General features: G+C 35.3%; 3 protein-coding genes across 5 annotated transcripts; all 3 read left to right on the forward strand.

The window, feature by feature from the left end:
* The first annotated feature begins 426 nt into the window (after positions 1–426).
* LOC105252984 (major facilitator superfamily domain-containing protein 12) lies at positions 427–3,267 on the forward strand. Of its 2 annotated transcripts, none has more exons than XM_011260695.3 (8): positions 427–683; positions 932–1,273; positions 1,346–1,553; positions 1,670–1,878; positions 1,981–2,343; positions 2,449–2,605; positions 2,741–2,862; positions 2,953–3,267. In XM_011260695.3, the coding sequence occupies exons 2-8, from the start codon at positions 970–972 to the stop codon at positions 3,048–3,050; spliced, it is 1,461 nt and encodes a 486-aa protein (XP_011258997.1). In that variant the 5' UTR covers positions 427–683; positions 932–969; the 3' UTR covers positions 3,051–3,267. The 2 variants fall into 2 exon arrangements, with proteins under 2 accessions (XP_011258997.1, XP_011258996.1); XM_011260694.3 differs by lacking the exon at positions 427–683 and adding an exon at positions 690–873.
* A 3,107-nt stretch (positions 3,268–6,374) lies between these two features.
* LOC105252982 (serologically defined colon cancer antigen 8 homolog) lies at positions 6,375–11,662 on the forward strand. 2 transcript variants are annotated; one of them, XM_011260692.3, is made up of 9 exons: positions 6,375–7,002; positions 7,455–7,592; positions 8,065–8,398; positions 8,477–9,254; positions 9,398–9,636; positions 9,774–9,885; positions 10,094–10,211; positions 10,754–10,817; positions 10,914–11,160. In XM_011260692.3, exons 1-9 carry the CDS (start codon positions 6,797–6,799, stop codon positions 10,980–10,982), a joined length of 2,058 nt encoding a protein of 685 aa, XP_011258994.1. In that variant the 5' UTR covers positions 6,375–6,796; the 3' UTR covers positions 10,983–11,160. The 2 variants fall into 2 exon arrangements, with proteins under 2 accessions (XP_011258994.1, XP_011258993.1); XM_011260691.3 differs by having other exon boundaries at positions 6,797–7,002; positions 10,754–10,830; positions 10,914–11,662.
* Positions 11,663–13,039: 1,377 nt separating this feature from the next.
* LOC105252983 (putative uncharacterized protein DDB_G0291608) lies at positions 13,040–22,642 on the forward strand. Its single transcript, XM_011260693.3, has 8 exons — positions 13,040–13,877; positions 16,061–16,553; positions 17,134–17,230; positions 18,062–18,843; positions 18,972–19,148; positions 19,524–19,786; positions 19,920–20,734; positions 21,119–22,642. The coding sequence occupies exons 1-8, from the start codon at positions 13,831–13,833 to the stop codon at positions 21,181–21,183; spliced, it is 2,739 nt and encodes a 912-aa protein (XP_011258995.2). The 5' UTR covers positions 13,040–13,830; the 3' UTR covers positions 21,184–22,642.
* The last annotated feature ends 1,163 nt before the right edge of the window (positions 22,643–23,805 follow it).

Here is a 23,805-nt window from a genome sequence, read left to right on the forward strand (position 1 = left end):
AATTATGGATGTTATTAAATCTAATTCAGAGTGACATATAAATATAATTATATACAATATCATATATCAATATAACCCAAATGGAAGACAAATTATGCAATTCATAAGAGTTTCATCATTTGTTTTGCATCATACAGAAGTAATATATTCCAATTATTGAATTTTAATTTTATTTATAGTACATACGTTATTAATATAATAATATATTTAATAAATTGTTCGATGGTTAACAGCAATATTTCTGTGAAACCTTTCAGCTATACATCTATGGGGCAAATGTTTGCTTACAATTTTTTGCTTTTCCTGAGAAAATAATATTGAAAACATGTGTTTACATTCGCAGTATTTGTGATTATTTTGAAACACCTGAGAGGTCTCTGTTTTTATTGCATCTTTTTATATTTTGTTTTCTCATCTTTTTCTCTCTTTAAAGGGAAAAAATGAACTTATTTCATTCTTAATAGAGTTAGGAGTAAAAGACTTTCTAAATAAACTAGAAGAGAATTCAATATGCATATACTTTTGATTATATTATCGCTCTTATCGACGGCGATAAAAGGCGCGTCGGATGTCAACATGAGCGTCACGTGACAGCGTACCTATGTGAATACAAACGAGGTCGCGTAACAGCGAGTATATACAACGCGACACGTATCGTGAAGGAGCGGTTGATAGACTGATAGGTTAAAACTTAAGTTTGAATATTTCTTTTGATATAATGATACTGAACGAGTATATTTTTATCAATACTTAATTGAGTTTAGCCTGTCAAATTATACATTTGCCAAAATAACGAAACAACGTATGACAGTTTGACGTTTGTCATCACGTGCTTTTTGTAAAATGATCGGCGTTTACGTTTGAATCACCGATGTGAGTCATACCATTCTTTCATATTTGTATAAATAACATAAATTATCTTTTATTACAGGCAAGCCAGGACTTTATGCCTAGCAACGATCTTTCGCAATGGACCCTACAAGCAGCCAGACGGATGATTATACAGAGATAATACGAAAGCTTCCCGTTTACTTGAAATTAGCCTACGGCACGGGTCATGTACTAAATGATATCTGTGCTTCCATGTGGTTCACCTATCTGCTGGTGTTCTTTCATTTGGTTCTTGGATTCGATCCGACTCTGGCCGGTGTTGTGTTACTCATAGGTCAAGTAGCGGATGCCCTGGTCACTCCATTTGTCGGCTTTCAGTCCGATAGAAACGACAATTTCTGGTTGTGCCGATATGGCAGGAGGAAAACTTGGCACTTAATAGGTATAATTCACATCTTTATTAATATCCCATGCTTCTGCTTTGCAACATTATAATAGTCAGTTTGATTTGCAGGCACTATTTGCGTACTATTAGGATTCCCGTTTATATTTTCGCAATGCATCGGCTGTGAATACGCGCATCAGTACGCACAGTTAGTTTATTATGCTGCTTTTGTAGTGATCTTCCAATTTGGTTGGGCAGCAGTACAGATATCGCACTTGGCCTTAGTCCCAGAGCTAACACCTTCTGAACATGAGAGGACTGAACTCATAGCTATAAGGTAATTGCAAAAGAATCATCAAAGAAATGAGATATGTGGAATAATCAATCGTTGAAGAAACTTTAAAAATATGCATATATAAATAAAGCTCTTATTTCTATTGTAATTTTACATAGATTCACGTTTACTGTCTTCTCCAATGTTCTCGTTTATTGCATTATGTGGGGTGTGCTACATGTAACGAGCAATGAATATAATTCTCAGATTGGACCTAATGACATTCATAAATTTCAAAAAGTTGTTCTAATTGGAACAATAATTGGAGTCATAGCATCTATTATATTTCATGCTGTTGTTAAGGAAGGTGCTAATGGTGATGCTAATGGTAATATAATGCAATTAAACCTTTTCATTTTGTGATGTGTATATTATTTGATAATTATCAAAAACTTTCAATATATTCTTGTAACAATATTGAAATTTTTAGGTAGTTTTTTACATAGAAACGGTAGAACAGCATTAGTGCTTTTGCGAGACTTCAGATTATATCAAATAGCTTTTGTCTACATGCTTACACGACTATTTATCAATTTGTGCCAGATTTATATGCCTTTGTATTTACATGAATCATTGAATATGCCTGCCACTTCTCTGGCTTATATACCATTGACCATGTATCTGAGTAGCTTCTTGACATCTTTAATCATTGAGAGACTTAACACGAAATGGGGTCGAAAAATAGCGTATTCTATTGGTGCTTTGCTCGCAATATGGGCTTGCATATGGATACAGTTTGGCAATGACGATACATATATCAAATATCAGATCTATGTTGTTGCTATATTGTTAGGTAAATAAAGCACAAGCTTGATCTATACATAATGTGACATTAAGTCTCAAAGTTTAAGTAACATTGAAGTAATTTGCTAATTTAATTCGTCATCATGTGTTCTAGGTTCTGCTGGTGCAATAATGTTGGTGACTAGTCTCGGTATCACTGCGGATTTGATAGGGAAAAATACCGAAAGCGGTGCCTTTGCCTATGGAATTATGAGTTTTACAGATAAGCTGAGTAATGGTTTGGTAGTTATGCTCATCCAGTATTTGGTGAAGTAAGTAAGAATGTTTAATACATATAAAACTCGAGAGAGAATATATTTCAAATTCTTTCTTCTTCTCGATTTTATCATTCAATGATAACAAATGATGACAAATTGAAAGAAGTATCAATTACGTTTGTCTTTCAGACACTTGTCGTCTGGTTATGCCAGTTATTATTATAGAAATATTCTGACATATGTTTGCGGCGTGTCCGCGGCCTCCGCTATGCTGATGATTCTATATATCAAACCTTTTTCGCGTGTTACGGGTACGTTCAAGATGCGCATACTGCATCACATAATAATGATAATTAGAAATTTTTAATATTTCGATATGTAAATTTGAAAAATTATTTTAGTCTTTGATACTTTACACAATGATGAGGACGAAGGTTTTGTAGAAACTCCAAATCCGATCAACGGAAACTCAGACCAACAACCGCAAACTAATACATAATGTATGCCGATATAGTTTGCAAATATTTTAGCACAAAATGCGTAAAATACATAAAAAGATATATTGATACTTATTTTAAGAAAAAAAAAGCAATATATGTGCTATGCGCGCTATGTGATATGTATTAGATGAACTATTATTTTTTTTATTTGAGATCTGCAATCGATAGCATTCCTATATTAATACAATTTAATATATTTTAACGATGTTATTGTAATATTTATTTTTATTGTTCCATTTTAGTACATTTATGCGTGCGCGATTAATGTAGACGATTCTTTAAATTAAATATTTTCGATTTTTAATTCAAGTATATTATATTTTGTGGGAAATCATAATATATACATATATATGTATGGATAATATTAGTATTATTTTCGCAACTCTAATGCAGTTGTCATCTATGCATACATACTACATTTAAAAGTTGTGCACACTTGTTATTTACATATATTACACGCGCGCGCGCACGCACGCACACACGCACACACGCGCGCGCGCGCGCGCACACACACACACACGTATATATACACACATATCAGATGTGTGTGTGTGTGCGCGCGCGCGCGTGTGTGTGTCAGATTGAGATAATCAATAAAATAATACTTGGGATTATTTCTGCATGCTTTTACATTTATATGTAAATGTAATTGTAAATGTATTATTATTTTACTGCTTACTTCAATCTGAAATTATCTCTCTCGTTTTTTCATTTCTCTTTTGTCTTTTGTATATTTTTTATTTGATTTCATTTCATATCACAATGTTCTTTTAGTTTTACTATGAAAAAGATCAGTATTATATTGTACAACTCAAAAATGATAAGAGAAATAAAATAATAAGTTACAATGTTTCAAACCTGTTAACTAAATTTGTTAAGAAAGAAATCCTTAGTAAAACGTTTGTCTACAAAACAAAACTTATATGCAGGAGAATTGTCAGATTTAATGCAAATATTGATCAACTTATAAAAATATAGTATAGTTTATCGACAAAATATAAGAGAGAGATAAGAAACATGCGACACATACTGACACGACAAAAATTGAGCACAATCTACGTTTAATCGATTTCGCGATTAATTTCTGCCATCCAAGCCCATCAGCAAAATCACGAGCTTAATGCGATGTTCAATGAATGTGCTGCATTTTCTGCTCGAAATCTGCTGTCAATTTTCCCTTCCGAAAGCATTTCCATCTTAGTGTGATGGAGAAGCTTACGGTTACATCCAGAAGTTCATGTCTGCTCAGAGATGAACTTCTGACGACTAATCTAAGAGAAACTCTCCCCAAGCCAAGGTGTTAGCAACCGTGCCGAAGGCTGCGTGGCGCAAGGGAAGTTGCGTCGCGAACGGTGCCTCCTGAATACCAGGTGACCTTCAGGAGTATTTAGCCAAGCCCTGGGCATTCACGGCTCTGCCCAGGTGATACCGCATGACCGTGGTATTCGTGGGATCAAGATGGACTTAAGATATTTTTTAAATAACAATAAATTCAATAACAAACTCTCTCAAGATACGACTACTTCAACCGGTAAACCAAAGATAAACAAGCTGGCAACAGAGAATCATCTCCAAGGAGTTAAGAAAAGTCGCAAAAGCGGAGCTGCTCGACGCAAAAAGAAGAAGAAGATGATGGAAAACCAATCTGTTACTTTAAATTTGATTGACGAATATAAAAAGAGAAACGAGGATGAGGAGATTTGTCTATCCAGAGTGTCTACATACTCTAGGTTGAACGATAACACACTCAATTCATCCATGGACTATTTGTGCGAAGAATTTGTCAGTGGTCAAGAAACTTCTGATCAAACTATTCAAGTTATATCCGAGGATGATCCGTTTAGGATGTCGGAATACTCTGAATTAGACGATAACGCATTCAATCCGTCTATGGATCATTTATGCGAAGAATTTGCAGTCAGTGGTCAAAAAACTTCTGATCTAAATATTCAAGTTGTATCCGAAGCTGATTCGTTTAGGATATCTAAATACCCTGGACTGGATGATAACACATTCAACCCGTCTATGAGCCATTTGTGCAAAGAATCTGAGGTTAATAATCAAGAAACTTCAAGCTCAAATGCTCAAGCTACATCCGAGGCTGGTCTATTTAGGATGTCTAAATACTCTGGACTGAACGATAACACATTCAACCCGCCTGTAGACTACTTGTGCAAAGAATCTGAGGTTAATAATCAAACTTCAAGCTCAAATACTCAAGCTACATCCGAAGCTGGTCCATCCAGAATATCTAAATGTTCTAGATTAGATGATACACTCAATCCGTCTATGGACCGTTTGTGCAAAGAATCCGAGGTCAATGAAACGTCAAACTTAAATCCTCCACTTACATCCGATTTCTTCAAGATGGCCATTGCACCGATGGAATATCCCGAAAGAAAACTAAACAGTAATGAAATATCCGTTATAAGAAGATTGGTGAGGAAACATATACTTAGCATATCTATGGAAACATGTGCAAGATTTCCCTGCTTTTATGGTAACACCGAATGGCATGGCGTAATTATTTTTAATTGCGCCAATAAAGAGACTAGCGAATGGCTAAGTAATTTAAAATTAACTCTAGACGATGGAGTTCAATTGCGCGTTCTGGATATTGATAAGCTTTCCAAGTATCATCGTGCTATAATATATGTGAGTGACTTTGCGATTACTAAGGATCTTTTATTCTTCCTTGAAAGACAGAACGAGGGCCTAGTCACCGATGATTGGATCTTTTTTCCTGGTAACGAAAGCAGAGATGTCAAGAATCGCTTTGTTGTTTATTTTGGAGATACATCGCTGGAGGTTTTAAAAAGATTGGAATTTAGACCCTTTTGCGGCCTGGAACGGGCAGTCATAAAGCTCATTAACAAAGAGAACAAAAAGAAAGTCAATGAAGAAACAAGAAATAAAGACTTCTCGTTAAATAAATCTGCAGTGCCTCCATTATTCTAGTCAGGAATGTAACTGCAGGAATGTATTATCATCGTGTGTGATTTTTTTAGTTGCTTAGATAATCACAGGCAAATCTGGGATTAGATACTTATTGAAGATAAAGTTATCGCAGCATTTTTCATATCTTTACTGTATCTGTTTTGTTTTTAATTTTTTCTATAAATATGTTTTGCACGCCAATCTCATTTTTGTTTACTTTTAAAAAAAGACTGCGTTATTTTTATTTTAAGAGAAAAATAAATTTGTAAAACTGCGATATAATCTGATAGATAGCAATCTTCGGTTTAAATGTTTAAACATTTGTTTGTTAATTTTTTAAGCTTTAGAAAATCGTTTTATTTTAAATGTGGTTTCTATATGAAAATTTGATTTTGTACACCATCACCATCACGTCGTGGTCGTTGCGGTCGTTGCGCACTGTTGATTATTCTGTTTCCATAGGAATTCTACAATGAGACATGAAAAATGTCAGGAGGCGATCGCGCCAGCGTTCGCTCTTCTTGTCTACCGAAGGTATGCCTTATCGTCAAAGGTATGCGCTTCTGGCTAATAATATAAGTCACGAAACGTACATATCGGTGGTGGTACCGTGACGGTACGGTATCACCTTGCCCCTCTCCCGAAGGTCGAATGGTACCATCGCACGCGAGCCACCGCCAGGCTCTTCCAGTTACTACATGCAAGCCCTCCGATTCGATTTCCTTCTCCCGGGAGGTGCGGTACCATCGATTGGCGAGCGTTCTTGAAGTGAGGAGCCGAAAGTGCCTCGAGGTGGAACGCGCTCAGAATGCTAGCAGCGAACACTGCTTACGGTCGCCGTGAACATCATCCCTTCGTAGTCGGCAGTTCGACGAGCATCGCGACCTTTGCCAATCCGGGTACAACGCGCCCGAAATTCTTCCCGAGGATCATCACCAAGTTGAAGACGTCACCCGACATAAGCAACTACGCGGATCCGGCGAGCGTCGCACGGATGAAGCGATTAAAGAATAGGTGAAATTAGAATCTTTTCATTTATTTTTATTCATTATTGATTGAAGAACATCTCTGTGTACATGTGTGATATTTTTCTTTATTTTTTAGTAAAGAGAAGAAATGAGTAAATTATGTAAAAATAATAATTTTCTATACATGAAAGAAGAATATTTACAAATGTGAATTTTATATATAAAATAAGAAAAATAGAAAGAGATAGTTCTGAAAAAAAACCGTCATCAAAAAAAATAATTTAAATGGTGCTGATTTTTTTTATGTTGAAAAAATCGAAATCGAGACAATTACTAGATTTTTCTCACTGAATTGAAATTTAACTTAATGTTATTTCGATTTAAAATTCTGATTAATTATCTTTTATTCTTAATTAATTATCTTTTTTTTGAAATTTATTTTGTTCAAAATTATTTCTATGTTTGATCAGTTGAACGATAGAAACGATTATATTTTAGAAAAACAAATGGAGCTTCAAAGATGGATCTAAACAAGAGAAAGCCAGCAGATTATATGGAGTTTGCATATAGAGAAGCTATCTCGAAATTGAAGTATCTGTTGGCTGAATCTTACGCGCCGTCAGGAATATCCGCAATGTGAGTTGATGAAGAAAATATTAGTTAGCAAAATTAAATAATTATACATAATCAATGTCGCAAATAAAATTGAATAAAAAAGTAATAAATTTGTGTATATTATATTTTCACATGAAATAACATTTCGAGAATGAGATTGTAATAATCAATCATTTATATGACATTTATATTTATGTAAATATTTAAACATACTTTATAAATTTGAGGAATCTGTTATAAATTTATATCGATTTTAATTAATAATTAGTAATTAGTAGTTAATAACTAATAATAAGCGCTGTATTATTTAATAGATATATAATAGAGTAATAGATTTATTATACGTTATTTAATATATATATATATATATATATATATATATATATATATCAAAAATCTTTAAATTTACACTACAATTTTTTATGCATCTATATATATAAAATTTGTAATTACATAAATAAGAGAATATGATAAAGAAATAATTTTTCTACAGAAAGCCGCAAAGTACTCGGAGCATATACAAAAGCAGTAATCCGCGAATTAGTGAATCTGGAGAAGACACGGATGATCAAAGCATGATCAGCGATAGTTTTCCGAAGAAGAATCTCCGTGGAAATGCGATTTCAAATACTTTTCCTCCTCTTTCGAAGACTATTCAATCAGCGAAGGCGTATAGTAATATAGCATTGTCAAAAGCCGATCTTCAATCTATTCCTCCAGAGTTAACGTCATTTATCGAAAGGCAGGAGGATTATATCGAACAACTGGAACGAGAATCTCAGTATTGCAGAGACGAATTGATCAATTTACTAAGCAAAGTTCGTGAGGTATAGCTTCTTTGAATCATAATACAATTATAGGCTAGAGAAACAACTGCAATAAAATTAATTGATGATTTCTCATAGGTTGTAGCTGAAAACGAGGCATTGCATAACAGGAATCAAACTACATTGTCCAAGTGCGCTCTACAGAATCACAAAGATCACTGTACCGGGTCAGATCAAGAATGTCGCAAACAAAGCACGAGTGATCATATCGATAACTTGGAAAACAAACGAGAAAAATTTTTGGAAGGGCCCAGTATAATGTTCGAATCGAGAATCAGTGAGTTGGAGGCGCAGTTGACGCAGGCAAAATTGGAATTACGAAAGGTACAGGAAGAGAATCAAGCAAACTTGAAACGTTTGTCCGAGACTAGTTCGAACGAAGGCAGCATTGAATTGAAGGTGGAATTAGACAAGGCTCTACGCGCGAAATACGAGGCCGAAATGAAGCTAGAAGAATTACAGAAATTATTGTTAGCCGCGAGAGACAAAGAGACTGAAGCGACGCAAAAAGCAAAGCGTTCTATGGATGACAGACAACAGATTGAGTTTGAAAGAAGTCAGAGTGAAATGGAGATTCGAAGATTAAAGGACGAGCTGGAAAGGCAACACGAGAAGTTACGGGAGGCCGCCCAAGAAGCGAATAGACGTATAACCGAGGAAAGGCAACAGATAGAGCGTCGATACAATCAGCAAATCGAACAATTCACTGCCGATATCGCGTCTCACTGGGAGACTGCCAACAAATCACAATTGGAATCCGAAAAACAGCGACGAGAGATTAATGAGTTGAAACGAGAATTATCTCAAAAACAAGCAACCATTGATAATTTGAAGAAAGAGTTACAAAATAAGATATGTAAGTTCATGTAGTTTTTTATAACAGTGATTTATAAATAAATTAATAAAATATGTTGAAACTATCTTGCATATTTACATGTGTAAGATTTAATTACTTACACAAGATTACATAATAAGAAAAATTATTTTTACTTTGTTCAGCTATCTTGCAGAGCGATCTTAATCAGGCATTAAGCGAGAAAGATGCGGCGGAGCAAGAACTCTTAACCAGTAAATTGACAACTGAACGAAACGAAAGACAAGCTCGTCAAGAACAAAGTAGATTACAAGCAGAGATAAATTCATACAAGCAACGTCTGGAAAGAGGAGATGCTGACTTGGTACATTGCAGACGAGAAAATCTAAGACTAGCGGAACAAATAGCATCTTTAGAGAAAGAGGTGAATATGTTTTTTAGATTAGATGATTAATATTTTGTTGTCAATAACAACAACAAAAAAGTAAAAGATTATTGATTATAAAGAGTTTCAAGAAAATACGACATCTTAAATCAATTCCTTATTTTCCTTATTTTTAGATCAATATGAATAAGATTGTACGCCCCGAAGATAATCGTAAAGAGATTACGCCTAGATTGGAAAACGAAAAGGAATTGACTTCTATGATAATGGATATGGAGACTAAACATGGTAAGATATCGCCCTAGATATGCCTATGTTAGGTATATTGTCCGTTGTTGAAGGGTGTTCCTGTGTGTTGACATGATTTTGATTTAAAAGTGATATCTCTCTATATGTGTGAGAAATCGGCATGCTGACACTATGCCTAGCATAGGCGGAGATTGAGATTAGTCAATAAACATTGCAACAGGCTGATCAGGCAACGTCAATTTCGCAGCTGCCACGGTAGCGGGCTTAGAAGATGCCCTGAATAGTCAAGCCACGCTCGTCTCGAGACTGACTGCCGAATGCCAATCTCTCACACAACGTTTGGAAGCTAACAATCTTAAACACAAGTATATTCTCAGTTCGACTTGCGAAACTCAAAGATATATAATTCACTTCAACTTCAATCGTCAAACATTTGTCTAATTTATTTGGTTTTGCAAACAATTAAAACAACCTCTATGGAGAAGCACATGATGATCTGTAGCCTATTAATGTTTATTCTTACACGCAAACGCGTGTAAATAATATATGCTAATAAGTAGTAGATAAGAAATGCAGCACTTTTCACGATATATATCTGGGGCTATTCTGTGTTGACAGAGGGAATCATTGAGAGAGACGTGACAACAGTTGGGCAAACCGCTTCGCCTTCGAGCAAGAAACGTACCGTTAAGGTTGATCTAAAAGTAAAAGTAATTCCGAAAAGGAAGTCAGACACTTCCAAAACGACTCTATCAGCACAGTAATAGCGACATGTATCCTAGAACGAAATGAGAATCATATACTACGCTCGATGACTTTGATTTCTTGCTATAGTTAAACGTAATATTTTTAATCCCATATCTCATCTCTCTCTCTTTTCGTTAATCCATTTACACGTTTATCTCAGGGAAGAAATGGCCGACCTACAAAACAACATAGAACACTTGTCAAATAAGATACAAGGCAGTCTTGTAAGTCATGAAGGTAGTGATTTTTATTTATAATTCACACACTTTATATATAATTAAAACGCATCAGTACATTGAATAACAACGATTACTTTCTAGGAGGAACTCTTATGGAAACTAACGACGATATTGGAGCTTTTTCTTATAACGCTACAATGGATTCAGTAACTCCGCATGCGAAGGGATTACCAGCCGGTGCTAGAATGATTCATCAGGAATACGATATCGCGAGCGGTCAACAAGTAGAAGCAAACGCGCTAAAGGGAACCGATCAATCGCCGAACAACTTGTACGACTTATCGAGCGATCAAAGATGTATTGCAGACAACAACTTTATGCCGAATGAAATGGAAACTATGGATCAGCAGATGTATCAGCAGCAGGAAGAAGCGGCTCGCAATAATGAAGACTACACAACGAATGATCCAAATATGGATGCTTATATGGCGGAGCAAGAACATAATCAATATAGTGATTATAATCCTTCGCAGTACCCAGAGGGACAGTATGTTAACGGCGAGCAATTCAATGTAATAGCGGAACAGATGGACGATAATCAAACTGCCTCTGATATAGGCAGATCAAATACTGAAACTTTACACTAATTAACTTTGTATTAACTGCATGCGCATATATATATATATATATATAAATATAATTGAGAGAATCTCTGTATTAATTACTTTCGGATTCTCTAATGATTATTTCCCTTTTAAAGATGTTTTTGCACTACTCATATTTGTCACCATGTCAAATTGAGAGAAACAAAAAATATGTATTCAAAGCATAGTATCTTCCATAGATATAAGAACTGAGCGTGAAGATCTAAGCAAAATGTGAAAAGACAAAGAAGATATATATATATATATATATATATATATATATATATATATATATATAAAATCTCTTTGTATCTCTCTCTCTCTAGAGAAAGAAAGTAATCCAATTATGCAAACTGATTATTCAGAGAATGTCAATATGAATGAGAAAGAAAAAGCAATATATATTTTTCTTGTCTTTGCCATCAAAGCATTGTGGATGGAAGTTGCTCGAGATCTATTGCTCTAAGATACTTTGTTTTTCACTAACTTTTAAAATGTTCAATGTGATTACGTAAGAAATGCAAATAGAAAGAACACAAAAAGGAAAGTGATAATTATTAAGGAATCTGGAAGTAATCAATACAGGGACTCTTGATAATACAATATTAATGAATAAACACAAAAAATTTAGGATAATGGATAATTCGAAATGATCAAATTTTGAATTGTTTTCAAGCCTATTTCCAAAATGCAATTTATGGAACAGGTTTGTTTTATAATGTTATGTAACTTCTTTATATATCTAAGATTGTAATAATTTGTTTTTTTAGCACATAATTTTTTTTTAAATGAATATGCTCCACTTTTGAATAATGTTTGCATAAAAAAAAAGGGATTAGCATTTCTAAATCACAATTCTAACTCAATGATAAAATCATTTTGGAAGAGTTCATATATAAAAATTAAGTTTTTTTGAAAGTTTTCAGTTATTGTATACTTTATTTTATTCTTGTGGACAACAAACAGGAATTATTACTAAAGAAATAATATTAATCTTTATAAGGATATTGATAAAGAAAAATAATATTAATTTTCATGGAAATATTAATTTCTATAAGATTTTTAAACACTTTCCTTATGTATACAAATATCCTTCCAAAAAGATTTTAGCACTGGTTTTCTCGTAAACTATCAAAGTTTACAAGCACACTGACAATCATTATGCACGCCACGCGCGGATATTTATATGAACAGTGTTACTAGATTAGACAAAACTCGCGCATGCGCAAATGTAAGCATTATTCTATCAGATGTTTTCTGTCAATTCTAATAATCGCGTATATATGAGGAATATCATTAGATTCTTTAAAAAAAAATAATAGGAGACAAGTCTATGAAATGAATAATACATATGTTTCTTCTTTATATATATATTAAAAAAAAAACATTAATCATATGTAAAGAAAAGAATTAATAATTTATTCGGAACACCAACAAACGCTTATATTTACAGCAATTGAGCACGAGGCCGACACATGATTCATGACGTCATTCACACGAGAGGGATCTCGTCTCGAGGGATTTGTCCAGTTACAATAAATTTCTAGTAACTTACTAGACTCGCGTTCGTCGTCGTGACATGAGAACGTCACTTTACTCGCGTCGATCCGATGTCTTTTCGAACACTGAGCATATGAACGGTCTCGCGACTCGATTGCCCGATGCATTATTCGTGGTAGCATCTCGCGAAAGAGCGAGCGAGAGAGAGAGGGAGAGAAGGAAAGACAGAGGGAGAGGGGGAGAGAAAGAGCGAATTCGCTAGTTATCGCAGCGAGAGTGTACGGCGACGAATATATATCCCATATATCGTGCGAGACAAAAGACGTGTTTATTCGCTCTCAGAGTCGAGGATACGGTAGCCGCAGGGAAGCTACCAACGGGTGAGAGCCAACGGGGGAGGAACGCCGGAGCGCGCGCGGCCGTTGACGCGTTTCCTCGTCGCGAGAACGCGAGAACGTGTCCGTTGGTCCGTCCGTCCCGCACGGACAGCGATCGCGACCAGCGCTCGCTCGTCGACCTTCTCTCCTTCGATCGGCCCCTTCTCGGACCGGTGTCCCGTCGTCGAGTCGCCGCGCAAAGTCCACCGTATCCGACTCTGACGTACGACGTGCCTGCTCCCGCGAATGTGGACACTTGACGGCGCGACGTGCCATCGCTACCACTGTGCGCCCTCGGGGAGACCAGCCGTGGATCACCGTCGTACCCCGAGTGTCATCGCACGCTCGTGAGACGGTTCTCGTTCGCAAACGACTCGATTGTCAGCAAGAACGAGAGCGAAGAGATAGAGAGAAAGAAAAAGAGAGAGAGAGAGAGAGAGAATAGGAGAAAGAGAGAGAGGAGAGGCCGCCCGCTGACTGTCCGCTCCATCACTCCACACTTTCCTCCCACCCAAGTGGTATCAATGTTGTCTGGCAATGGTGTGTAAGGAGAACGTGGTATCATGGTTTGGGAATCTGTCCAGGTAATGCGTGCATCGGGAGGAGGCGTCGCGACGCGAGGCGACGCGACGCGACGCGACGAGATGATGCGAGACGAGACGAGACGCGACGCGACGCGACGCAACGCAACGAGACGATTCTTCCTCCTCGAGATATTTCAGGAGTAATTTTGCGTAACCGTCGACGCGTCGTCGCCGTCACACGACCCGCGAGGCGTCGAGGGCCTCGGCGCCGCGTACCCTGTAGTGTATTTGTTCCCCTGGTACGCCAGAGGACGATCCGCTCTCTGGCCTAAATCACGTTACGCCAGAATACCTATCACGCTCTCGAATTGCATTTTGTCTCGTGTATCGTTACAAGTCCTTAGATAATGTTCTTTCGCTATTGTCGAAAATGTATAAATATGTATCAAGCTTCCGGCTAGATTATATTGTCGGCTAATGTTCCTTGATGCGAACTGGACATTTGTTTCGTTCTCGTCCTTGTCGTCTCGTAAGTTTTATATTTTTTTGTACGAAGCGACTATTTTGGTCATGAAAAATTACTTTTTATTCCTTTCACATTGATTTCATTGATCTCTGCACTTGTTAACCAAACTCTAAATTGTTCTTTAAATATTTTCTTCTAATTAAAATATGTAAATTCTTGTCGATATAATTTCTATTAGATATCAATGTGTACATATATTATGTGTAACATAAAATTCAATAATGTGGTATTTGTCATATACCACAAGTTTGTCGCACAAATTGTTCCTAATGCTATACATTAATAATTTTAATTTAATTATAAAAATAAAAAGTAAAATATGAAAAATTTTAAGAAATAATAAGGAAATATATACCTTTATTGGATACTATTGTCGCATTTATCTATGCATATTATATATTTAGACTTGTAAAAATTGAAATAAAATAAATTTAAAAAACTAAGAAAATTTTTGATAAAGATTAAAATAAAATGCGTTAAGTTATATATTTATGAGAATCTTTCAACTTCTCCAGCATTTTCCTACTTTGACAAAATGCAATTTGATACGAATAATGATTTATATTTAATTTTGAATGCATTTCAATGATTTGCATTAGTGCATGATATTACAACTATCAATGATTGCATAAGACAGCCATATTGCAATATATATAGATGTAAATTAGAACGTGATATGAGATAAAATATATGGGACTGTTAATTTTTTAAATGACAGAAAATTAAATTATTACAAATAGAGAACATTATTGTACTCTAGAAACATATATTTTTTATTGTACCTAGAAACATATTGTGTATGTTAATTGTTTTTTTAATTAATAGTAAAAGGTTTAAAATTAATAATCACTATTTGTTTGCAATCTGTGTAACAAAATGCTCCAGTTATATATTGATTTTTATCTAGACAAAATTCTTTTATTTTTAATGAATATTTTTTTTTGTTAATATATCTCTTCTATAGTCTTTAAAAAAATCTGCATAACAAATTCATACATATTTTTAGATTCTATGTAATTTTAATTATTATTTATTATATATTGATAAAATTATATCTTCTTTTTCTGATTTCTTTATAAATTTCAGATTTTGAAAAAGAGATTGTTGTACCTAGAGGAATATGTGTATATTTGGAATAGATTTAAATATCTCTTTAGATACAACATGTTTTTATTTTTATTTTCTTTTTTTATAATAGTTTGAAGTAAAGTAAAATGGAGCAAAAAGGTCAGATCCTGAACAAAATGAATGTAAAAACAAAATATTCAAAAGATATTTGAGATGATAAAAATCTATAAATATCATGAAAATTACAAATATCATAAAATTTTCAAGTTTAAAAGTATAATGTCCCCTACATTATTCAAGTTTTATAACTCATTTCTTAGTTTCTAAATGAACTACTGAATTAACTAATTAATATTTAATAATAATTATTAATAATTTTTTATACTAAAATTAAAATATATATAATTATAGAAAATATATGTTTAATGATGATACAAAATAGATAATTCTATTTACAGTCTCTCAAACTTACACAATAAAGAGTTCATTCGAGGGAGGGACAAAAATAGAATTGAGATAATTAAAATTATGTTAATTATGTTAATGTTTTATGTTAATGTTTAAAGTTGCCACTTTAAAGTAACAGCATAAAGATTGTTAAGTATGATATTATATTTTATACTAATCTATATCATTTTTATTTGTTTAGTTATAAACGTATCGATGTGATGTGCACATTGCTGAACATGTGCTTGCCGTTCGAAGTACGATACCTTGGCACGTGCGTCGAGGAGATCGGCAAGCGGGACTATAATGACCTGCGCGACACGGAGCACCATGCGAACAACACCTCGGATGTGGCCGAACTGACAACCTCCAGCGTGACAGATAAACGCACCCGAAGAAAACTGGCTCTTTACATGGCGCTATTGCATTCCTGCAATTACGCTTGCGCGGTGATTCTGTATAAAAATCTATCGAATCTCGATCATCAAGAGATCACCAACCTAATAAATGGAACCACCTTTAACGTGGATGATCAACCTCTGGAAGAGTTGCTGCTGCTGTATACGATGGCACTGAATCATCCGGCCTTCACGTATGAGCAGAAGAGCGTCTTTGGCAATATATTCATCAAACTCCAAGAGGAAGAAGCTCGTCTGAATTTTTCAAAGATAAACTCTTCTTTTAAACCGACACAAGTAATGTATGATATTCCATCTTTTCTTTTTTTTTCTTTTTTCATGAAAAAAAAATAGTCATCAATATTTATGCTTATTTAGATATTTATGCAGATTGACATATTTTGTCTTTCATTCACTACTTTGTATATTCGGTATTTTGTAAATCATTATTTTTTATTTTCGGCAAATAATGATTGAAATTTTATAGAATTATGTAATATATATTAGTATATATTAATATATATTAGTTTGTAGTTATTGTCAAGTGTAACAGAAAGAAAAAAACATATATGTTATTTGTTTTTTTCTCTTACTTTTGATAATAATTATAAATCTATAAATTTCTTAATGAATTTAATAATCTTAAAATACTTAAGTTAATATTGTAAATTATTATATCATTAATTTGGTTAATTTATTTATTTAAAAGTTTATAACATTTTATGTAAGGAAAAAAAAAATATATATATATATATATATATATATATATATATATTAATTTGATAATAATTTTAGACAAAATTGGAAATTGATGATTGAGAAATATATCTTATGGAAATATAATATGTACATAATTTAATATATAATTTAAATTTAGGGCTGTACACCGTGTATGAGCACGAATGAGAGGCTAATGGAGCCTGAAATCCCGAGTAGCTGTTTAATGCCACCACCGCCGATGCAGTCTTATCATGGTATGCTATGTTTCGTGCATTTTAAATGTTTATTAACTTGGAAGAAATACATTTAATAAAATACAATTAGAACTCTTGCACATAGGACGCAAGGAGACGTACTAAGTGATAAGAACTAAACGCAACTTTAGCGCAACCAAGACTATTTTTTTTTCTCTTTTTTGATTATTTTTGTTTTCTTATTTAATTTAAAGAGCATTGACAATAACAATTGATCAATTAAAAAGAGCAAAAATTTCTTTCCTCTAATTGATTAATCAAATAAAACATTTTGTAAATTGAACTTTGATCAAAACTTTTTTTTAACACACTTTGTAAATTGAACATATCTTTACTTAATCATCTCAGTAATTTAAATTTATTAAGGAGAATTAGTTACAATGATGTGTCAATGTGTTATATATTAGTAATTTTATTCAATGTGTTATATATTAGTATTTTGTATCAGTAGTTTGCATTTTTTTCTGTTTCATATATATATATATATATATATATATATATATATATATTTATATATATATATATATATACTGTAATAATAAGAATTAATCATAAATAATTTAATCTTTTTGCAACTAAAAGTATCACTATAATAATTTTTATTTTAGACTTACTATTTTTAATTATTATTTCTAGATAAGCTTTTTTATATTATAAAGATCTTTGTCTCTTTTATCTCTTTTTATATTATAAAGATCTTTATCTCTTTTATCTCTAAGAAAAAATTACTTGAAATGCAATAAGATAAATTGATTTCATTAATCTACAAGGTTATTTAAATTTAAAATTGATCCAGTATATATATTAACATGATGATGTAATTGCTTACAGGAGAAATCGCAATGAGAAATGCTATGGTCACTGGAATGCCACCTGGCCTTACGATACCTCCTCCAGGATTATGCCTGCCCGGCCCGGAACAAATGCCTATGGGATCCGGTGGTACCCAATACGTTCATCTCGGTTTCCCATCTATGAACCATATGCCGCCAGCGTGGACAGGTCAGGTTATGATGGGAAACCAGTTGATGTATCACACTGGCGACATGTTGGCTTATCCACCTTCTCCCTTAGTCAGCCGCCAGTCCTCGCCGTCCCAATCACGATCTCCTAGTCGCAGCAACTCGCCGATGGGTCGCAACAGGAATAACATCAATCCGCGCACTTCGTCTTCGCAAGTGACTCAGTCCACCTCGAATACTCTCACGACATCGTCGAGCGGCTCCAATAGTCAAACGAGTATCTCCGGCTCGAACACTATCAATAGCAACAACAGTAACAACAGTAGTAATAGCAGTAACAACAACAATAACAACAACAACAATTCTCTACCACTTCTACCAGCGCTCGGAGCAAGCAGAAGTCTTCCTAGTCAACAGCCGTTACTCCCGTCGTCGCGGCCCGTCCCTCTGCCTATTACGAGTACGTCGACTTTCTCTCGGCATAACTCTGTCGACAACGCTCCATCGTCCACCCTGATTCCGGCAACCCAATCGAAACAACCGCCACCGCCACGACTCAGGTCATCTAATTCCGGCGATTCTCTCCGGGAGACTTTGGGCAAGGAGATGCCGAACTTTAAGAGCAACCTGCAAAACTTTTCTCTCGACGAAGTAAGGAAAATTGTATTTTTTTTATTGCTGTCGTCACACAAAATGTCAAATTCACAGATTATGTACATTCACGCGTACAATTCACGTGTACAATTTAAAATTAAATTATCGATATGTATGGATTACAGATCAGTAGGTTGAGTGACGAAGATTTGAGGGATATCGGCTTGACATCGAACGCGGTAGGACAATTGAGAAGTATAGTCAAGAGTCAAACCAACGGCTTAAATCAGATTTCAGTGGATAAGAAGCTGGACAATACTAGCAATACCGCGCACCCAGTTACTGAGACAATCGAGAACGAAGTAAGATTCATGTGCATAAGATTCATGTATGTAAGATTCATAAAAAATATATGTTGTAATATATGCTAATTTACTTTAAAGATTAGAATTTGAATTATGATTTTTTCTTAAAGTTGAGAAGCAGATTATAGTTCTCAAGTTTTAACTGAAAATAGAGAATATTATGCAAATTAAGTTCCAGTTTTTATGCATTTTCTTTTATTTTATTTTGACAAGCTTTAAATATATTTTTTTGTTTAAAAAGATTAAAATTATAAATGCGATTTACATAGCTGTAGAATCTGACAATTTGTAAATTTATGGCGTTCATCACACTATTCAATGTTTTATAAGTGTTTTATAAGTTTTCTAAGTGTCATTTATTTTGTCATACAGGTTATGCCAAGTATGGAGATCTTAGGTGATAGCAATAATTCAAGCGGGAAATCGATACCGTTACAACAAGAACAACATCCAGCGATGCATAATTATCAAAATCACGTAACTACTCCAAATTTACGGCGTTATCCCATGCCGTCGATAGATCCCGCGCAAATACAAATGTATCCTGCTCCGCCACAGATGTATACAGCTCAGAATTCATCGTGTTACGCTTGTCTCACTGTACCAGTAGCTGGAATGCAAAATCGATTTTCAAGGTATTATACAAACTTTAATTAAAATCCAATGCAAAACTTAATTGGAAAACATATTTAACCTTTAACTTTAATTAAAGGAGATACACGTGTGATAGTGATGACTTTCCTGAGACACACATCTCATATATTTCAGATGCAATGCTCAGCACATGTACTGCCTTGCGCGAATGCAAGCGCTGCGGCTCGACTCCGAGAGCAGTCTACATTGTTCTCAGAGCAGTAGTTCCGATAGCACCGGTAGCAGATCACCTCCGGAAACACCACCAGCCGCGCCATGGGTCGGCAGCGACAATAATAACGTTGCGCCGCCTGTCACCGATCACATGAATTCGGTGCATTCGACAGCGACGGCGCCGCTCTCGCATATCGCGTCGGCATCGACATCCCAACAGCCGATGCAGTCGTCGGTGCCACCGGAGAGCAGACAACTCACCAGGAAGAATACGACGCGCACGATGCGACATAAGAGCCAAGGGATACTGAATGGCATCGGGAACAACGGGAACAACGGCGGACCTCCGAGTCTACCGCACTGCGTCTCCTTCCCGGCGCCGCCGACGCATTCGCAGCTGGCGTATTTACCACACGGTCACGCTTTCCCAGCTGCGTTGCGGCCCGGTAACAGCGGTATCTACTCCAACTTCCTGCATGGTCCATCCGCGCGACCAGCTTACCCGGCGGCGTACCAACCGAATGGCGAGATCATGTACTCGTACACGGGGCATCCCGCTGCCGCGTCCGGTAGTACTCCGCCGCCGCCGCCGCCACCAAACGCGGCGGCTGCCGCGACGCCCGTGCAAGCGTCGTATATGCCGCCCACGTCGGTGGTGACGTACGCGGCGGCGGCGGTGATCCCGCCAACAAAGATCTCTTGTTACAACTGCGGTAGTAGTAGTCATCTCGCGGTAGACTGCAAGGATCAAACAATGGAGGACCTCACGAAGAAAGGTACGTCCTCCTACAATTGAATGGATTGTGTTAGGTGTGAAGGAAAGGTTTTTCGTAAACTACGCTTCTGATCTTTGCCTCATATGTATAATATAAAATTTTACTTTTCACAAATTAATTCAGTGAACTTTATCTTGACAAAATCTCAATTTAAGATTCAGTTACTGTATAAGATAGCTAACGTTCAAAATTAAAAATTTATACGAAGTTACAAAGAAATTATAAATAAGGAAAAAATTACTAAAAATTGACAAAAAAATAGGATTGAGCTAGGATTTTCTCATAGTTGATTGCACACTTGTTATGGCACATAAGTACTGAATGCAAGTTTCAATCGTTCACGAATTGTCATCACGAAAGAAGACGAAATCCTTTTAATTTCAGCCCAATACCGACTGGATTATACAATAATGAAGCAGCCCGGGGAATGCCCGAGTTCCGACAAGTGATCCCCTGCCACGGACCACTCCGCTACCACTCGTCACAATGATCACCGCCACTATGACCGCAACTATTGCCATCATCGTCATCACCAACACCATCATCACCATAAAAAACAACACCGCCACCACTACCAGCAGCAGCACCATCACTGTCATTCTAATCATTACCACCAGTATGTCACCAATGTGCACCGATTTAAGACGTTGCGAGATGATAACCGTTACCGTTCCTCATTTCAGTTCTCGGTAATTTATCTCAACGTCCTATCATGCAATCAGGATGATAACGATGACGATAACGATAATGCTAATGCTGACATTGACGCTGACACTGACGATGACGGTGACAATGACTCCGATGCCAAGCACGACAGCGACGAAGTTTTTCTAACCGAGAATGTTTCGCGATTCACGGTACCGGGTATATCTTTTGCAAGTTCTTATGTATGATAGTGTGATCGCAAAGTAATTTAATATTATGTAAAAATAGGATATAGTAATGTATTGTGTACAAAGGAAGAGCAGAGGCGAAAAAAAACACGAGAAATAATCGAAAGATCGCGCCATACATACTGGAACACAATGTCTTGTCTGTGTTTCTTTTACCGTAGGACATTTTGAAAGGTTTTTGGGTTTAAATAATGACTCGCGTCCTTCTGGCGACATACATACCTGTGAGCTACTTATCGCTATGACTCCCAATCTCTGCAGTGGTCTCTTATTCTCCTAGCCTTAAATTGTTCTCTTAACGATTAACTGTAAGAGAACATGCGAAGAATGGATAAAGGATACATTGTGCTCCAAACAGGGGTAAGGAAGCGAGAACTATATCAGATTCGACTATATTTAGCAATCGATACTTTTACTTCTACTATGTCTATGCTGTTATTATCACTACTATTAAACTATATTACTTCTACTATCGCCACTGCGCCACGACATTTTTATGTACATATATTTTTCTCAATTCTTACACGCGCGATGAATTGATTATGACGTGTGAAAAGAAAAAGCGTATAATATATATGTGAGATAGACATATTGTGTGTGTGTGTGTGTGCGTATGTCGCGTGCGAATGTCGCGTGTGAACGTCGCGTGCGAATATGTCTATGTGTATATGTGAGAAAAAGATAGAATGCAAAAGGCAGAGAAAAAATATAAACTAAACGGAAGAGAAACTGAGAAGAGGCAGAAAAAATACAGGAAAAGAGTGAACAAGAAACCAAAAGTGTTCGATCACCTAGAGCCGCTGTTGCGCTCTTATGTATGTTTGTTCCGCGTACACGTGTGCGTGAATGTGTAAAGATATGCGCGAAATATATATTATATATTTTATATATATACTACGAATATATATAAAAAAAATATGTATATGTAATATATAATATATAGTTCGTAATTATACATATGTCTCTGCTGCTCACAATTCGTTTCTTATCTTACTGATAGTTGTAGCTAGACGGCGATTCTCATATTATTATTATTATTATTATATTATTATTATTATTATTATTATTATTATTATTATTATTATTATTATTATTATTATTATTATTATTATTTATACACGAGTAGTCATGCGATTGCACGTGCATTTGAAGCTATTTTATACGACTTTTATGACCGATCACCGGTGTCTGAACGCGGAATCAAGCGTGAAACCTTTTTTTTTACGCGTTTGATTGCAGCAACTTTAGTGTGATTAAGCGTGGTTAATCTCAATCTTTTTCCCTCCTCTGTATCTCTGTCCATATTATAGAATTATTATTTAAAACAGGAAAATGAAGAGCGATTTTTTCCGCGCCGTTAACATCTTGAGAACTGCAGATTCTTAGGAAGTACAGATTCTTACGCAGATTTCAAGATATTTTTTTTCAAATTGGATTAACAATGAGAGATGTACAATGTATTCTACACTTCGAAACTATAAAAATACATAAGTTTTATTCCTTCATCCTTTCTTAAGAAGACACTCATGAGATCTTTCATTTAGTTCTTAAGTTAATATAGAAGTGTATAATACATCTGCGCGCTTTGTGATAGAGGTTTGAAAACATAATTCTTTGCGATTACATACATTATGCGAGTTTTGATAATACGGAAAACGAAATGAGTTAATTAACCAAAGCTGCAACACACTGGTTGATGCAATGAATTTTTTTTTAGAAAGCAAATGCGCAGAATAAAGTTAACATATAGTCAAACGTGGCAGCCAACTAACAAACAGTTGCTGATGCATTTACACACGATTTCACCAACCGCGTTTAACTTTAATCTTAATTTAACTCACTCTTTGTCTCTTTCTAACTGTTTCTTTAGAAAGAGACAAAGATTGAGTTAAATTAAGTTTAAAGTTAAATGCGGTTGGTGAAATCGGGCATTAAAGTTGACTTTTATCAACGATGCAATGCACAGCTCGAACTCTTTGCATGTGGTCAAGTCGGAACTTGATGAAAATTTTTTCCGCCTCATAAAATCATATATTTTCTCGTACGAATGGTGATTAAAAAAATGGTTAAAAAAAAGTAAAAACAAAGTATAAGCACGAACTTCAAGATAGTTGAAAAATATTAGTTATATAAGCAGAAATCTGAAAGATGGGGAAAGAGGGAAAATTATGGAAATAA

The sequence above is a fragment of the Camponotus floridanus genome, unplaced genomic scaffold, assembly GCF_003227725.1.
Source record: "Camponotus floridanus strain SB8 unplaced genomic scaffold, Cflo_v7.5 scaffold4, whole genome shotgun sequence".
In the NCBI taxonomy this organism is placed as follows: Eukaryota; Metazoa; Arthropoda; class Insecta; order Hymenoptera; family Formicidae; genus Camponotus; species Camponotus floridanus.

Coding starts and splice junctions, on each gene's coding strand:
- LOC105252982 (XM_011260691.3), top strand. CDS start 6,797: ATGCTAGCAGCGAACACTGCTTACGGTCGCCGTGAACATCATCCCTTC. Junction 9,637..9,773: donor TAGCATCTTTAGAGAAAGAG/GTGAATATGTTT, acceptor CCTTATTTTTAG/ATCAATATGAATAAGATTGT. Junction 9,886..10,093: donor GGATATGGAGACTAAACATG/GTAAGATATCGC, acceptor TCAATTTCGCAG/CTGCCACGGTAGCGGGCTTA.
- LOC105252983 (XM_011260693.3), top strand. CDS start 13,831: ATGGTGTGTAAGGAGAACGTGGTATCATGGTTTGGGAATCTGTCCAG. Junction 19,149..19,523: donor CTGAGACAATCGAGAACGAA/GTAAGATTCATG, acceptor TTTGTCATACAG/GTTATGCCAAGTATGGAGAT. Junction 20,735..21,118: donor GGAGGACCTCACGAAGAAAG/GTACGTCCTCCT, acceptor TTTTAATTTCAG/CCCAATACCGACTGGATTAT.
- LOC105252984 (XM_011260695.3), top strand. CDS start 970: ATGGACCCTACAAGCAGCCAGACGGATGATTATACAGAGATAATACGA. Junction 2,344..2,448: donor TGTTGTTGCTATATTGTTAG/GTAAATAAAGCA, acceptor CATGTGTTCTAG/GTTCTGCTGGTGCAATAATG. Junction 2,606..2,740: donor CTCATCCAGTATTTGGTGAA/GTAAGTAAGAAT, acceptor TTTGTCTTTCAG/ACACTTGTCGTCTGGTTATG.